The following is a 17,230-nucleotide window of genomic DNA, read 5'->3' as shown; positions in this document are numbered from 1 at the left end:
ACATTTTACACACAAAACAATGTACAAAGGCGGACTTAACGCCTTAGGCGTTAACTATTCCACTTGGCTGCACTTGATATTAATTAATGATTAATCAACTTTTGTAGCAGCTATCAAAACCACAAATTCCTTTATAAATGTAGTATCAGATGTAATATGGTTGAATAAAAAAACAAAACTTTTCTTGTTTATTTATTTTCTATAAAATGTATAAACATGTAATACTATTCCTTATACATTACTGAAAGTATTTATGTTTCATGAGGAGTCATAACCATCTACTGTTGAGGTTGATATTGGCTCGGCGATCACCGCAGGTGGCGAGACTATTGGAGTAGGTATAATTGGTATAGCCACAGGCTTGTTTGAAACTTTACCTGGAAATAAATACATTATATTTCGACATGTTGGTACGCAAACTTCAAATTTCCCTTACTATGTAGGTACGTAATATGTAATAATGGATATTCAAACATTTGGGATTCAGGATACATATGGAGAATTAAGAGAAAAAGTAAAGTAGGGTCATTTCGCCTGTTGGCGACCATTTAGTGCAGTTGGCAAGTTTGACGGCGATAATAAAAATGCTCCAGCACTCATTTCCATGTCAAATTTGTGTAATGTATTCCTTATATACTCTATTTTAAGATTAACTTTCAGTTGTATTAGAAATATCTTACGTTTTCTATTTAAATCGATAAACCTCAGAATTAGGCGTTTTACCCAGTTTGCGTCCACAAAATCCAATTCGCGTCCACCCATGGTCCAGTTCGCGTCCAGCGGCTTTGAAAAGGAATATAGGGGTGAAATTGTTAAGAATTAATAAAGAAAGATTGTATTTGAACAATTTCTTTATTTAACAATAAACTTAATTATTAAAAATCAACATTATCATCATTTAAAATTCACTTTAAACAATAAAAATAATTCTTCTCAACATTGGTTTAAGTAACTTAAAATAAGATTAAACAGTACATTTTTTTATTAAAATATATACGTGGTTATAATTATAATTTAAATATTTAATTATAATTTAATTATAACCACGTATATATCTTAATAAAAAAAATGTACTGTTTAATCTTAATATATTAAGTAATTTCATTTAAGATAAGTTCTTCGGATATAGGAAAAAAGAAGGAAAAGACAACATACACAGAAGAAGATTTAAAGAAAGCATTAAATGATATTCGAGAGAAGAATAAATCGATAAAAAAAATATTCAAAGAATATGCTACCTTGTCTGATAATTTATTGACTCAACAATTCTTTTAGTTGTATGTTTAGACAAAATTGTAATATTGTTTTGTTAATTTAATATGGCCAAAAACTTACTATAATCAACGCGGGTCTTTCCCTGTGATTTTAGGGTAAAATTAACGAAACTGATTATTGTTTATTTTTCAAGTTGCAAAATTAATTGCCTAATTTTAAGTTACTTAAACCAATGTTGAGAAAAATTATTTTTATTTTTTTAAAGTGAATTTTAAATGATGATAATGTTGATTTTTAATTTAAAATAACAAAAAAATTTAAAAATTTACTGTTTAATCTTAATATATTAAACAGTACCCATGTTTTAATTATTTTTTATAAGCAAGTATTTAACGAAAACAGTGGACGCAATTTGGTTTATTAGTATAGAGGATAGTTTTAGTTCGCGTCCATTGTGGACGCAAAGTGGAAGTTTTGTAAAATTCGATGTAGTAATTCGCGTCCACCTTGTTTTATTCGTTAAATATAAAAAACATTATCAAATTCATAAAAAACATTATACCTTTATTCATCATTAAACTGTAGAAATAGCTATCTATCCTAAAATTCACATAAAACAATATAAAACTTACCATCAAACACGCCGCTGCACACTAATTTTTATGTAAAATTCAGCGTGTTTGCGCTTTCTTGTTGAAGAGCCTAGACTAATTATTTTTTCTAAAAGGATTGGTTGGACGCACAGAACTTTTGTCTATCTGTGCGTGCCTCTTATACATTAACGTATTAGCGGTAATGATCTTTCGTTTGATTGGTGTGTTAATTATCTTGTTTTCGAAGTTTTTTTAAAGGAGATCGGCAAAATGGACGCGAACTGGGCGATGGTCGCGAACAGGCGAAATGACCCTACATAATGTATGTAATGGGTTTGTAGGTAATGGTGCCTGATGTAGAAATCCATGAAGAGTTTAGCAATAGCACCAGAATAGCTAGGAGGATTGTTTGCCAGCTTATTTTCTGTTTTAGTTGCGGTCAAACCGGGGCGGAGATATGTAGGGTAACTAAATTACAAATTCATACTTACGAGCTGCCCCTTGCTCTTTATCTATCATACAAATAGAATACTGTGCAGTGTCGCATGCTAATCCGTAGACCAAACCAACAAGATGGTCTTGTCTGTCCAAATTCAAGCAGGAATTATCCATTGAGAACTCTTCATCCAGCCATGGCGGCATCTGGAAAATACAATGTTTAAATTAACGCCATCTTGTGATCAAAATAAGAACTATTATTACTAATGCCATCTAGCGGCGAATAGCAGAACTGAGGGGGTGCCTAAAATGCTGCTTTTCAGAAGAGCCACCTAGTGGCGAGTAGCGAAAGTAAAAATTATAAAGTCGCGTTCATACACTTGGTTTATATCTCAAAGAGGTTTTATTGCAAAGATTTTTTTATATTTAAAGTTCACATTTATTTGTTTCACTAGGTCAAAAAATCTACAGGTCACAGGGTATATCAGGGTATTTTGGTTATATATGTTTTAGTAATTTATACTAGAAATATTCGAGTTTTGGTGTTTAATACTCTTTGCAAAAGAAAAGCGGGCAGCCGTATTATTATAAATTAGTGTTTAAACTTACATATAAACCAGTCTTAGCATCTCCAGATCTTGGGTCCGGGATGCGTTTCCCTCCATTTGGATTATACCAGGAGTAGTGGACGGCATCCGTTGTTAGATCCTTGGTCAGATTCAGGCGACCAGAGACCCATATATGTTCGATTGCTGCAAATATTTTAATATTTATTTAAGTATTGCGTATGAAAAGATAAAATAAGTGTAGAAAACATAATTTCTGAAATGCATATAGGTGCATATAACATACACACACAAGTTAGATTCCCAATTTTAGTACCAATCTTAAAACTAGTGTTTTTTTTGGCTATAATAAGTTAATTAGCTGAATGAATTATCGTATATTCGTGCATAGACACAGTAAAAGTATCTAATCAAAGCGGTTTTTTTGTTTTTAAGACGGAGATTTTTACTGTTACTCATAACTTGTACCTAATAAATAAAAATAAGTTGCTGTGATTTGAACTTATTAATTACCGACAGAGTTTTGGTCGGTCAGAATGTGTCGCGCGTAAAATAACGGAGTGGTAAATCCGTTGATACGAAAACGCTATGCTGTGTTTCGGACTTATAGAAATAAAGAGCTTTGACTTTGACTTTGACTTTGACTTTGACTTATATTTGGCACCTAGGTACTAACTGTGTTTTTGTTTATTTAACCGCAACTTAAAATACTCACGTTCCTCCTTATTTTCTCCCATAACAAGCAGCAATTGTATTAAAATATCGTTATTATCCAAACTAGCGAGTGTTCCGTTGAGTTTCAAGCAGTTTTGATAGGCATGCTGCCAGTAAAACAGTTGGCGGACGAGCACGTAGTAGAACTGGTCGTCGCTAGGTGTCGCCACTGTTATGAACGTTGATGACACGCCTGGGAAAAAAATGGCGGGTTATTGAAAAACTGAAGATATTTATTGTTTTAGTTTTCGTCTTCCAAACTAATATTATAAATGCGAAAGTAACTCTGTCTGTCTGTCTGTCTGTCTGTCTGTCTTTTTTTCACGCCTAAACTACTGAACCGATTTGTGTGAAATTTGGTACAGACATAGTTCGAAACTTGAGAAAGGACATAGGATAGTTTTTATTACAAAAAAATAAATAAAAATAAAATTATTCCGGACATATAGCGCCATCTATTGGTCAAATCAAAAATCTGCTGGTAGTCACTATTCCACGCGAACGAAGTTGCGGGCAAAAGCTAGTTATTTTATAAAAAAGTAAGTAAGTACTGTATGTATTCTCATTCATGTAATTAGCTTTTGAAGTTGGGTGAATCAATAAATAAAAGTTAAAGTAAGTTCGTTACTGTCACATGACACTTATTTTCGATATGGATGTCAATAAAAAAATGGATGAATTTTGGATGTCTTTCTTGAAAATAACCAAACATGAAACAATAATGGTCTCAGAAAGACAAAAAGAAAAGATGGTTATTGTGGGAATTGCAACGTCAAAAAATCCAACAAATCTAAAATCTGGACAAGTAGGTACGGTGGGCGTCAGTGAAAATAGGATGCGACATAGGTTGTGCCTACAAGACTAAAAAATCTTACAATGAATCTATGATATACCTACATAAATATGTAGTTAGAAAAAAGAAGAAACTCTCAATACTACAACGAGGTGTTTGTGCTTTAGAGAAGGAGGTGACTTTCTGATATTGCAATAATAACTTAATGTTATGCACCTTCTTAAAATGTTCTGTAGCTATAATTGGTGCCAGAATAGATAAAGATCAGAAATGTGAATTTCTACATTATTTTGTATCTTTTACTGACCGGATCGACGAACACCTCTTTCTAAGTCACCAAGTTTTGCTGAAAACGATCAACCAATATTTAAAGCAGTTACAGACTGAAGACTAAACTACTAAACCGATAGTTAGCCAGATGGTGAGCCGACAAAACATTCAGTGCGCGTGGGCTCTTATACTAGATTCCTAGTTAGTCTATTAGAATGTATAAAGTATGTAGGTATATCTGTGTATGCCTAACTGCCTTGGCCCTGGGATCTTGGGCTATTAGCAAAATTGTCCTACTTATTCCGAGTTCACCGACAGCATAAACATTTTGTTAAAACCGTTGTTTACTATTGTTTGAATTTTCAAAGTAGGTAAACAGTTCTTTTTAAAAGCGGACCTTTATGCTGTCGGTGAAAATCGGCTGTAGCGGGACTCCGCAGGGCCCCTGAGTTATAAGACATCTATGGAAGTAGGTAAATAAGTAGGTATACTGACCTTCATAGCAGATGAACTGCATCTTCCTCTCGCAGCGTGACTCCAGGAACACTGGCGGGTGAGACGCGTGCCGATCCAGTTGTAGGCAGCCATTTTGTTTTACGTTGTTCCTGTCCCTATAAAACAACATAGGTATTTAAATATTAAACGTGATAGGTATCTCTAATTTCCTAGCAGCTACCTAGCCATTGACCATATGTTTTTATTTTATACACAAACACGACCAATGCCAGTTACATTTATTCTTAAAACATAACAACAGTTTCGTCGGTATCAGTCTTTCTGCCTTTTTACTACCCACCAAATTAACGTGCCTTCCGAAACACGGAGGAATATGAAGGTATGCAGGTGAGGAGGTCTGAAGTCTTACCTCATAGGAGGCCAGGCGTCAGGAGCGGCGTCACTCAGCGGGGGAGTCTGGAAGACACTCACTCCAGTGTCTATCCACTTCCAGTGGCCCAGATTGCCCTTAGCACCTACCCAGGCGTTCTCGATACCTGGTCAAATGTGTTCATTTAAGAAAGTTCTATTTTTTGAATCATAATAAAGGTGGGTAGGAAAGTTGCTGTGTGGTCGGCAGTAAGACTTAAAAACGTATTTTTACTGTTAAAAAGTAGGTATAAGATAATGATTAAAATCTGACTTACTCGGTCGATTCTTTAACATCGTCATGCCCAATCTTCTTAAGCATTTTAGTGATCCAATATTTGCCAACCTGCAATAAATAAAAACATTACGATCAATAACATATGATCATCCATCGACGGGCCGACCGCGTCAAGCATTGCTTAACATTGGTCGGCTGCACCTAGCTGTGGCCGGCTTAACCCAGGTGTAAATGTACTTTGGGCTTTCACCGTAACATAGTGGCGTACATAGAAGTAGTAAATAAAGGTATACATACATAAGTACATGAGGAAGTATATAAGAAAGAAGCCACATAAGCAAGTATATAATAAACGAAAACTTCATCGGAAACCATGTTTAAATTGCAAGAACTTTTAAACCTCAAAAAGAAACATTAAAACAGTACCAGTTGAAGCACTCACCCTAAGAGGAAAGTTTAAATTTTAACAAAATTACCCTCAAGCAAAACTAGAGTTGCTATCTCATCAAAATGAAGACTTACGCCATTCCTTTAAGCACGCAGTAAGCAGCAGCCTGATGCCAGTCCATCTTGCCACTATAGAGATGGTACAGCCCATTCCTGCATCGTACCGTGTTCACCTCCGTCACGCGGACTATATCGCGGGCATCTGATGATGAAAAGGTATTTAGTAGCTTGCTTATAAATAGAAGTAAGGATGGATGTCTAACCAAGGGGTATTGGGTTGCCCGGTTGAAGTTGAGGAGGTCAGATAGGTAGTCGCTCCTTGTAAAACACTGGTACTTAGCTGCATCTGGTTAGACTGGAAGGCGATGCCAACGTAGTTGGCTCGGAAGATGTTGATGACGCTGATGATTAGAAATGGGAGAATATTATCTGTTCTGTAACCAAGTTCTGTGTCTAACCAAGGGGTATCGGATTGCCCGGTTGAGGTTGAGAAGGCCAGATAGGCAGTCGCTCCTTGTAAAGCACTGGTACTCAGCTGCATCCGGTTAGACTGGAAGGCGATGCCAGCATAGTTGGGAAAAGGCTCGGAAGATGATTAACTGTTTCGTAAGTATATTAAAGTGTGTTGTAGTGTGAAAGTCGACATGGCGAGAAGGAATGTTACTAGAATAGAAGAATATGGAAGAACAAAATATGCTGAGCCAAGTAAATTTGGGAGGATGAAGGACATAATGTGTATCGAAAACTGCTTCGTTGGTATAGTAGTTGCATAAAGATTAAGCCTCGTAATCCTTACCTCTCTCACAAGCGAAGGCGCGTTCCAAATGGCATGGCAGGTCGAGGAACACAGGGTGGTCGTGGCTAACTCGCTCCAGAGCTACACAGTCAGCCCCTGTCTCCGGGACTGGTACGTGGGTTCTGTTCAGCCACTGGGGTGAGGAAATAGGTTTATTGGACGGCAGAATAAAGTTATAGGTAGGTAGGCTGCGCAACTACTGAACCGATTTGAAAAATACTTTCACTGTTCGGAAGCTACATTGTCTGCGGGTGTTAAAGGCTATATTTAATCCCAGTTCGGGAAGTAGTCCTTCCGGGACACGGGAGAAACTGCGGAGAATAGCTAGTCGATTATCTATTTATGTAAGTCTTTTACAACTAAAGATTCTTTTTGCTAAAGTGCACACTGCAAATTTCAAATTTGAAAGGGCATCAAAGCAAAGTTTTGGCCAACCAACAGTCTAACTATTTACTAGCTGACAGTTTACAAGCATGTATACAGAATGATAAAACCCTAGAAGTGGGTACATACCATAGGATAATGTCGTGCCACATTATCTTCCTCCTCATTGCCCAGCACGTCCAGAGCTGTTCTCCGCAGCTCCATACCAGGGCCCCAGCGGTACCCCGCGGCGTCCTCTGCTGAATCTCTGCGGGCACCTACCCATACTGATGCCAGGGCTGTGGACGAACAAACGTTGACAAGGCGAATAGTAATTCATAAGATAGCATTTACATTTTAAGGAACTATTGCAAAGGAACAGTGAATTGTGTTCTAACTTCTGCTCAAGCCCTACTAAGTCTTCATCAGTCCTTTTATTGTCCTAGAGCTCAGGACTCTTCTCATAGAGAAGGAATGAGACTTAATCAACAGAATTATAAGAGAACCTAGAATTATAAGATTATTTATAGGTGTTTATTTATGTAAATATGTGTATGTATGGTTGTTTATTGAATAAAAAAACAAACACCTTTGTACTGATAATATATTATTATTAAATGTGGGGTTGGATGTTCCTCAATCGCGCATTCTAATGCGCATCTGAATGGATTTAGACAACTGCAGCATCAGAATAATTTCCTTCAACTGAGATACTGAAAATACATATATCGAAATAATAAAACTCACAGAACTGCGACTCGGCCAACGCTTCGGCTAAGAACTCAGCCTTGTCTCTGGTGTCCAGTACTGCCAAGCTTCCGTTGTGGTAACCCCTTTAAGAAAACATATCGAGTTAGGTAGATGGCGACTATATTTTTGCGTTCTGTGTGCGCGAAAGTATACGACGACGCCTTCTTAGAAGACGAATAAGTGAAGTAAAACGTCTATGTAACAAAGAACTAATCTTCATATAAACCTACTTCATCATCATCATCATCTCAGCCATAGGACGTCCACTGCTGAACATAGGCCTCCCCCTTAGATCTCCACAGATACCTGTTGGAGGCGACCTGCATCCAGCGTCTTCCGGCGACCTTTATAAGGTCGTCTGAACCTAACCTACTTACCGACACAATATCTTGGCATTCTCCCAGTTGACTGGCAACAGTTGTACGATATACTCCTTATTGTTGAACACATAGGACTCAAACTTCGGAGAACTGGAAATGGGTACTGAAACAAAGGAATTTATTCATTTATAAAAAATAAGGTTGAAGATATGAGCCTTTTCATCAAATGACCCCTCCCGCTGTGGGTTAGCAGCGGTGAGGGAGTGTCAGACTCTTACTGACTAAGAACCGTCGTGATCCGTCGTAGGCCTTTTATGTACCAGAGCCGCGGTAACTCTTTCGAACAATCCCGCAGCCCCGGCAGACCTTGGCCCTGCTGGGCCCCGTTGAAGATATGAGCCTTATCCTAGCTTTTCTAGGTTGTTAGGGTCGACTTCCAGTTTAACAGGTTGCAGCTGAGTACCAGTGTGCGACATGGATCGACTGTCTATCTGACATCTTGAGTCCAGTTACATGCTTAACCTCAACCCTGATACTTCTCGACAAGACTGTTTAGAACCTTAAGACGTAAGCAACGTCAAGGGCAAAATCAGGTCGAAAAAAAATGGTGGAGTGGGCTGGCTTATCTACAAGTAGACCTGTCTATAACAATAAAAAAAACTGAAGCTTCTAAAATTGATTAAATCATCATCCTCATCATCCTCCGAGCCTTTTCCCAATCATGTTGAGGTCGGCTTCCAGTCTAACCGGATTCAGCTGAGTACCAGTGCTTTACAAGAAGCGACTGCCTATCTGGCCTCCTCAACCGAGTTACCCGGGTAACCCGATACCCCTTGGTTAGACTGGTGTCAGACTTACTGGCTTCTGACTACCCGTAACGACTGCCAAGGATGTTCAATGACAGCCGGGACCTACAGTTTAACGTGCCATCCGAAACACAGTCAATGGAGTCTAAGATATACTTAGAAAGTACATACAAACTTAGAAAAGTTGCATTGGTACTTGCCTGACCTGGGATCGAACCCGCGCCCTCATATTCGAGAGGTTGGTCCTTTCCCCACTAGGCCACCACGACTTTAAAAAAAAAAAAAAAATTTATTGATATCTTTTTAAAAATTGATTAAATATCTACATATTTTGACCAAACTAGAAGTCTACAAAAATATTACGAGCTCGCTATGTGTACGACTAGAGAAATACCATTTACACGGACTGGACTAACTCAAACAACATGGCGAAGAAAGGGGTGATTATCGAAACGATTATTAGAATATAAAAGAAAAATCATGCTGCTGATCGAAACTAGACTAGAACAACGACAAGACGATGCTGATTCAGAAAAAATGCGTTCACAACGCTAGAAGACTAAACAAGTGCCAACTACCCAAAAGCAGGAATACAGTGCAATAAGCACTTTGAAAATAACCTCCTACCTTGGGAATTATTGACTTGATTCACAATCGGCTGAAAGGGCAATTCAACCGATCCATTTTGGGGTCTGCAAATGATCCCGGAACCATTATAATGGCAATATACTACTCGGGTGGTGCCTTCTGGCATTAGAAGGCTGACTGGTTCATCTGTATTTTGTCTTCTCTCTACAGAGGAGGCTTTTTTACGCTGCGCACATGCTGTAAGGTTTTTGATGCGGTTTATGCGATCTGATAGTCGCTGTATTCTGTCGATTCTGATGCCAGCACGGTCGATGTCTGTAGCAGTAAAGATTTTTTTTCAGAAGTTCTGATTTGAAGGTTTCGTAAGGGTGATCGGTGAGTAGGGTAAAAACTTGTTTTTTTATCCGAATAGAACGACTTTAATAATATAAAGTGAAGACAGTAAAAAAGAACACAATACAAGAAACATTTATTTATAATTTAAATAAAAATAAACAAATTATTGGATGAGGACGAAAGAAAATTCCAAAATAAGGTATTATTAAAATTAGGTTGAAAGACGAAAAATACAGAAAAAAATAGGTACCAACCTCTATACTGCTCATGGTAACTAGCCGAACACGAAATAAAAAACAAAAAGAAAATTAAGAACGAATTTAAAAGTTTCAACATGGCGCTCATATTCCCGCGCCCGACGCCCTCGAATTTGCACTGCGCACTAATTCCTTATTACGGCGCACTAAAGTTATATCTAAAAAAATTAAGATGGCGGTTTATTATTATAAATAAACGCAACTTGAATGGTTTATTGAAATTTCCTAGGCCATATTTTGAAAATATTGGTTTCGTAATCAACAATATCTGGGTGATTCATGGTAAATCCTTTGGGGAGGCGGTAGCTTGCCTATTGTCTATGAATTCATAGCATATTTGTTTGTCATGGTAAAAAATATGGTGCCAAGCGTGTTATGAGTACCTTTGGGTTCTGCATATAATATGTTTTTAACTTTTTTGAAAAGGCAGAGGTAGACCGAGGAAAAGATGGATTGATTGCCTGAAAGAGGACATGAAGCAGAAGGGAGTGGATGTAAGTATGACGTCTGACAGAGAGGAATGGAAGAAAAAGACATGTTGCGCCGACTCCAAATGACTTGGGAACAGGGCAGGAAGATGATGATGAACTTTTTTTAGGTCGACTGTATGTAACTATGTAATGGAATCTAAAGTAACTAATTATATCCATCTTCCAGGGATCGTAGCGTCATGAAAATTGGCAGCTGCATTTAGTTCTGATGACAATACAATAATATGGTACTGTCAAACTGATCTGATGATGGAGCCGGAAGATGAACTGGAACTTCATGATGGAACATCGTATCATAGCTGTGTTTGGGTTTGTTAGAAAAGTCTTGAATGATATTTGAGTGCATTTATGAAGGGGTGTATTTATTTTGCGTTTAAACTAATATTTCATTGAGAGGTCAATAATAGTCCTTTTTATTTAAGTGTACTGACCAGGAATCGAACTACGGACCAGGAAATATGGTTAGATATTTTTATTTCTGTAATTTTATGTTTTTTTTTTTTTACTTTTGGACTTTAAGGAAAGGCTAACACAACATGATTGATGCCGGTTTAATGTCTGGACCATGACATCTTAGGTAGTTTTACATATTTACTTATATATTTTTGGAATAGTGCTACATGTACTAATGTGGAGTTAGTTTAATATATATTTTCTCGTGCAGGTACAAAAAACCATCTGTACTTACATAATAAAGAGGAAGCATTTTTCTGTTTATTTGTACCCTAAAGGCCCCGAAACTATTTGAAAATTTCTTTCACTACATAAAGCTACACTCTTCCCGAATAACATACTTACGGGGCAAAATGATATTTTATTCTTAAGGTCATTTTATCACGGTACGGGAAGAATCTCCCTGGGACGCGGGTGAAACAGTGGAAATCTAGTAAGTTAAATAAGCAAGGATTTCTAATTGTAAGAATCTACAAGTTATCTATTAAATTACGTAACTTTATGAGTTATAAAGACAAACATATTGTATAACATTTCATAACTTGCACGTGGTTAATTAATAATATAGACTAAGTACCGACTCCTTCTTTCGGTTTCCCCTGTATGCTAAATTTAACAAACTTACAATATCTATTATGTATCTGCGCCTAGCCTTTCCTAAACTATGTTGGGATCGGCTTCCAAACTAACCGGATGCAGCTGAGTATCAGTATGCCACATGGAGCAACTAGGTTCCTTGAAAAGCCTGGATGTCAGACGTTCTGGCTTCTGGCTACCCGTAACGACTGCCAAAGATGTTCAAATGACAGCCGAGACCTACCAATTTATCGTGCCGTGAGAAGCACGGAGGAACTCGTCATGACAATTATGGTCACCCATCTATAGACGAAGTACTGCTCAGCCTTATGATCGATCGACTTGTGCTGCTGATACAAAGTTAGCCCCCAGCTCTTCAACACTGTCGTTTCTAGGGTTCCGTACATAAAGTGAAAAAACCGGCCAAGTGCGAGTCGAACTCGCGCACGAAGGGTTCTGTACCAGAGCAAAACTGAGCAAAAAAAAAACACGTTTGTTGTATGGGAGCCCCCCAAAATAATAATTTTATTCTAGTTTTCAATATTTGTTGTTATAGCGGCAACAAAATTACATCATCTGTGAAAATTTCAACTCTCTAACTATCACGGTTCATGAGATACAGCCTCGTGACAGAGGGACGGATGGACAGAGGAGCGAAAACAATAGGGTCCCGTTTTACCCTTTGAGTACGGAACCCTAAAAACGGGACCTTCATAGGTACTAAGGCTTCGCTGTCAGTCCGTCAATCACCAGGATATGTCTCATGAACTGGATAGTTAAACAGTTTTCACAGATGACGTATTATTGTTGCCGCTATACTATAATAACAAATACTGAAAACTAGAATAACATATAAATATTTAAAGGTGCTCCCAAATAACAAACGCGATTTAATAATAATGGCAGCCACGGGCGATTTCGGCCACGGCGGCTGTTCTCATATAAGGAGATCAGCCAGCTGCGCAGCACATATAACAGTGCACGAGCATTTGCGCAGACACAGGTGCACTCCCCATTCCTTCACTCTCATAACTCGCTGGGACGGCAATCCGACACGACCGGAGAGAGATCAGGCGCAGGACCGACATTTACGTGCTCTCCGATGCACGGGTGAATCAATCACCAACTTCCAGGCTCCGGGCTGCTTTGTGGAAGTTTTGGAGAACCCACAAAGCGATTTCGGCCCGACCCGGGAAACAGACCCGATAGTATCTACGGAACCGTTCGTACGCGATTTATATCAGCACTCGCTTCCGCTCGCGGCTTCGCCCGCGTCGAGTTCGGTTATATCGCATTTCCAAGAGAACCCTTCAAAAGTCCTGGATAAAAACTATCCTATGTTCTTTCTCAAGGTCAACCCTATCTCTGTACCAAATTTTATTAAAATCAGTTCAGTGGTTTAGACGTGAAAGCATAACAGACAGACAGAGTTACTTTCGCATTGATAATAAGGTATTAGTAGGGATTCAATTCAACCAGATTTTTATATATATTCATGGGTTAACTTCCCATACATGTTCATTTGTGTTAAGTAAGAACACCTTGGAAGATTCTAAAAGAAGGATATTTCAGTAATGTTGCACATTTAATAAATAGCTTAAAAATAAGATTGAGGTAGGAGTGAGGCGATCAAAGGCTAGAGGCAAAACAAAATAAAGCGAGACGGATATTGAGATAAATAGCTGTAAAAATTATTTTCCTGCGCCCTGGGATGGGGTTATGCGAGATATTGTGAAAAGTAAGTTGTATACAAAGCATTTTTTATATACAGAGTGTGTCGTTCACAATCACATTAAATCCTATCGCATGTACCTACTTTATGATATTCTATGGCAAACTGTAAAAAAATAACCTAATCCACTCCGTGGTTTAACAACATCATGTATAAAGCAGAGATAAAGTTAGCAGTATCGAATGTTTTGACCAGTTGACAGCTATCAGTTTTCAAGGCAGAATTTCAGTTGTTTTTAACGACTGACTTTTTGGTGTTCTAATTTTCGCACATTTTTATTCTATTCACTTTGTTTGAAAACAATTTTATTTTTTTTTTACGTATTTTATTTTTTTCTTTGTGCTAATCGTATTTAATTATTATGTAATTAATATTAACGTATTTAATTTAATGTGATTAGGTACGACACAACCGATATACTTACTGCGAATTCGTCCTAGTTAAAATATTTCAACTTTCTTGGTTCCTTTTTCAACTAAACGGACCAGTCACTGTCAGAGTATTTGCAATAATATTGAAAAATGAAACCAAACGATGTTGCTTCTCAAATAATCTCTACTAATATTATCATAAAGAGGTAAATCCGTTTGTTTGTAGCATCGTCTCGGAGGAACTACTTCCCGTACCCAGATAAAATATAGCCTACGTCACCCGGGGTTTAGCGTAACATCCCAATTGTGAAAAATTTAAAAATCGGGTGAGTAACTTTTAACTTTAAAACACATATTTTTATAAAAAAGGACTCGAGAACCTCCTCCTTTTTTTAAGTCGGTAAATAAGGTGAAACCATATGAAAAACGTGCTAAAAGCCGGCCAAGCGCGAGGCGGACCCGCGCACCCAGAGTCCCGTACCAATGGGTGGGTATCTATAAAACGCCTGAAAAGATCTTTGTTGTATGGGAGCTTAATAAAGTATTTATTTTATACAACTTTTCAGTAAAAATTGTTGTTACAACAAACAGCAACAAATAATACATCATCTATGAAAATTTCAACTGTCTAACTATCCGATTCATGGACAGGCGGAAAGCGAAGTCTTAGTAATAGGGTCCCATTTTACCCTTTTTGTACGGAACTCTGAAATCTATGATAGTTTGCGCTTAGATTCATGTAAATGAAAAATATCTTATTTATTTAAAAAACAATAACGTTTTACAATATTAGTTTACGGTTTTAAAACTAACTTAAACTTCAATTTGCTGAGGAATAAACGATTTCTATTTTCCAGCATTATTTAGTAAATTAGGATTTGATTCAATTTTTCGTCAAAGAGTAAATTGCTTGGACTAAATGGGTAGGTACTAGATTAGCTGCCTAGCCTTTTCCCAGCTATGTTGGGGTCGGCTTCCAGTCTAATCGGATGCAGCTGAGTACCAGTGTGCCACATGGAGCGACTGCCTAACCGACATTAGAGGCCTGCCAGGTATCCCTAGGTAAGACTGGTTGTTAGACTTCCTTTTAGCCGGAAAAAACCTAATTTGTAAAAAGATAGATGTCTTAATTCGCCAGTGTGACTGGCTGTGAGTCTGGCTAGACTTGGCCACTTACGAGCCCCTTCTTAAATTCCTTAAATCTATTTATGTAGTGTTCGAAACTATTTTCAATAGTTACGCAATAATAGGTACCTATAGAATACTAGAATTCGTTTTAATGTCACAGGTCACTTTTCGGTACCACCAGCAAACTGCAAACTTTTATTCGGCCGACAGTTGGTTTCTAGGGCTCGTAAACCATAATCAGTATGAAGATGAATGATAATACGCACATTACAACGATCAAGTGTTTGGCCACCATTTTTTAAACAACATATTTAATCAATATATTATTCTTTCTACGTATATCCTTGGACGGCGATAACACTGTTTCGGAGGGCACGTTAAACTGTATCTTTTATCTATCTAGTATTTGGCAGTCGTTACATATAGTCAGTAAGTTAGACACCAGTCTAACCAAGGGGTACTGGGTTGCCCGGGTAACTGGATTCAATAGGCAGTCTCTCCTTGTAAAGCACTGGTACCCAGCATCCGGTTAGACTGGAAGCCGAGCCTAATGAAGTTGGGAAAAGGCTCGGGAGATGATGACAATATTTTTTCCAACCATCGCGCCAACTGTTGGCCAACTGTTTAGTCCTTAGTCTGCTAATACATAAAGATATGTATTAAAAGTTTCACCGCACGAATGCATTTAGGAAGCTGTCGATGCGTTCACAGACACCCAAAGGAATACTTTCCAGAAATCTCTTTGAGAATACATTCATAAGAATATTTTACACTAGCCTTTTCACACGGTTTCACCCGCGTAAAGGGGCAAGGGGCAACTACTTCCTGTAGACGCTTAAAATATAGTCTATGATATTCACAGATAACGTGACATACATAAGTACATACGAGGTACCATTCATAAAATATACTTTTTAGTCGGTTCATTTTAAGTGTATTTTGGACACCAATAACAGAGTAAAGACGAAGGAAACCATCTCGTGGAAACCTGGACTTTAAAATCTGAAATCGGTAATTTGATTCGTCTTGAGCAAGCGTGGTGTATAGCGCTCATTTCATCTCCGTATGTGAAGAGACATAGCAAAAAGTATGAAAAACTTAAAAAACGTAAATAAAAATACTTTATGGAATAACAGGGATAATTTTATTAATTCATCATCATCATCATCATCTCAGCCATAGGACGTCCACTGCTGAACATAGGCCTCCCCCTTAGATCTCCACAGATACCTGTTGGAGGCGACCTGCATCCAGCGTCATCCGGCGACCTTATAAGATCGTCTGTCCATCTATTATTAATTCACTTTTCATTTAATATTTTTGGTAACTGATGATTTGTATAGGTAAATAAAATCGCATCGCATAGTATAGTTTTTTTTTCAATGTAGCATTTTTTTTTTTATATTATGTACTTCAATTTTATACTAAATCCACACATACAAAAAAATGCTAATTACCTTTGACATATTCAATATTTTTTGGGAGTAAGCATCTATTTTTATCCATGACTTTTTAGGTTTAGCTTATCAATTATCATATAATACCTAAACTAATCCCGAATCAAGACCTAGGTCATCAGGCATAGGTTTTACAGCGAAAACTGAACAGTTTCGCGAAATGCTGTAATTACAAAGTATTCTGTATGCCGCGTTTAAGATTCGCGCTCAAAGAATGGAGTGGAGTCGACTTTGATGTCAAATCTTTTTTATTCTTTTGTTGTTGTTATTTTGTTTTTTTTTACGTTGATTGGTGCTAATATTGTGAAGCTGAAAAGTTTGTTTGTTTGGTCAATCACGCAAATCTAATGAGTGGTCCAAATTAGAAAAAAAATTATTCAATGTGAGATAGCCCATTTGCTTCTGGTAATGAAATTGACGCTCTGATTGTCTAGTAAACACCTGTAATACCGTGTCTCTGCAAATAAATATTCTTCTTCTTCTAGTAAATTCAATTTTTTTTAAACTGACGCCCTAAAAAGAAGGAAGTCCACAAAATAAATAACTTTTGGGTCTTGGAGTCGGTGACAAAATAAACAAAGCTGCAACCACTAAACACCGATTTCCATACTATCCAAGGATTTTTTCTTTTTTTGGTGTGGTTGAGAGAAGGTCCACAATTGTACCTA

General features: G+C 37.5%; 1 protein-coding gene across 1 annotated transcript; it reads right to left on the bottom strand.

Moving 5' to 3' along the window:
• Positions 1-185: 185 nt before the first annotated feature.
• Positions 186-10,476, bottom strand: LOC110369609 (uncharacterized). The gene is made up of 13 exons (XM_064042231.1): positions 10,352-10,476; positions 8,425-8,530; positions 8,045-8,130; positions 7,448-7,596; positions 6,935-7,067; positions 6,214-6,340; positions 5,732-5,799; positions 5,455-5,581; positions 5,085-5,200; positions 3,528-3,719; positions 2,856-2,998; positions 2,300-2,450; positions 186-377 (listed from the first exon to the last, which is right to left on the bottom strand). Exons 1-13 carry the CDS (start codon positions 10,440-10,442, stop codon positions 259-261), a joined length of 1,608 nt encoding a protein of 535 aa, XP_063898301.1. The 5' UTR covers positions 10,443-10,476; the 3' UTR covers positions 186-258.
• Positions 10,477-17,230: the final 6,754 nt, after the last annotated feature.

The sequence above is a fragment of the Helicoverpa armigera genome, chromosome 27, assembly GCF_030705265.1.
Source record: "Helicoverpa armigera isolate CAAS_96S chromosome 27, ASM3070526v1, whole genome shotgun sequence".
NCBI lineage: Eukaryota > Metazoa > Arthropoda > Insecta > Lepidoptera > Noctuidae > Helicoverpa > Helicoverpa armigera.
The sequence above is the reverse complement of the archived record's forward strand: the minus strand, read 5'-3'. Positions and strand labels throughout refer to the sequence as shown.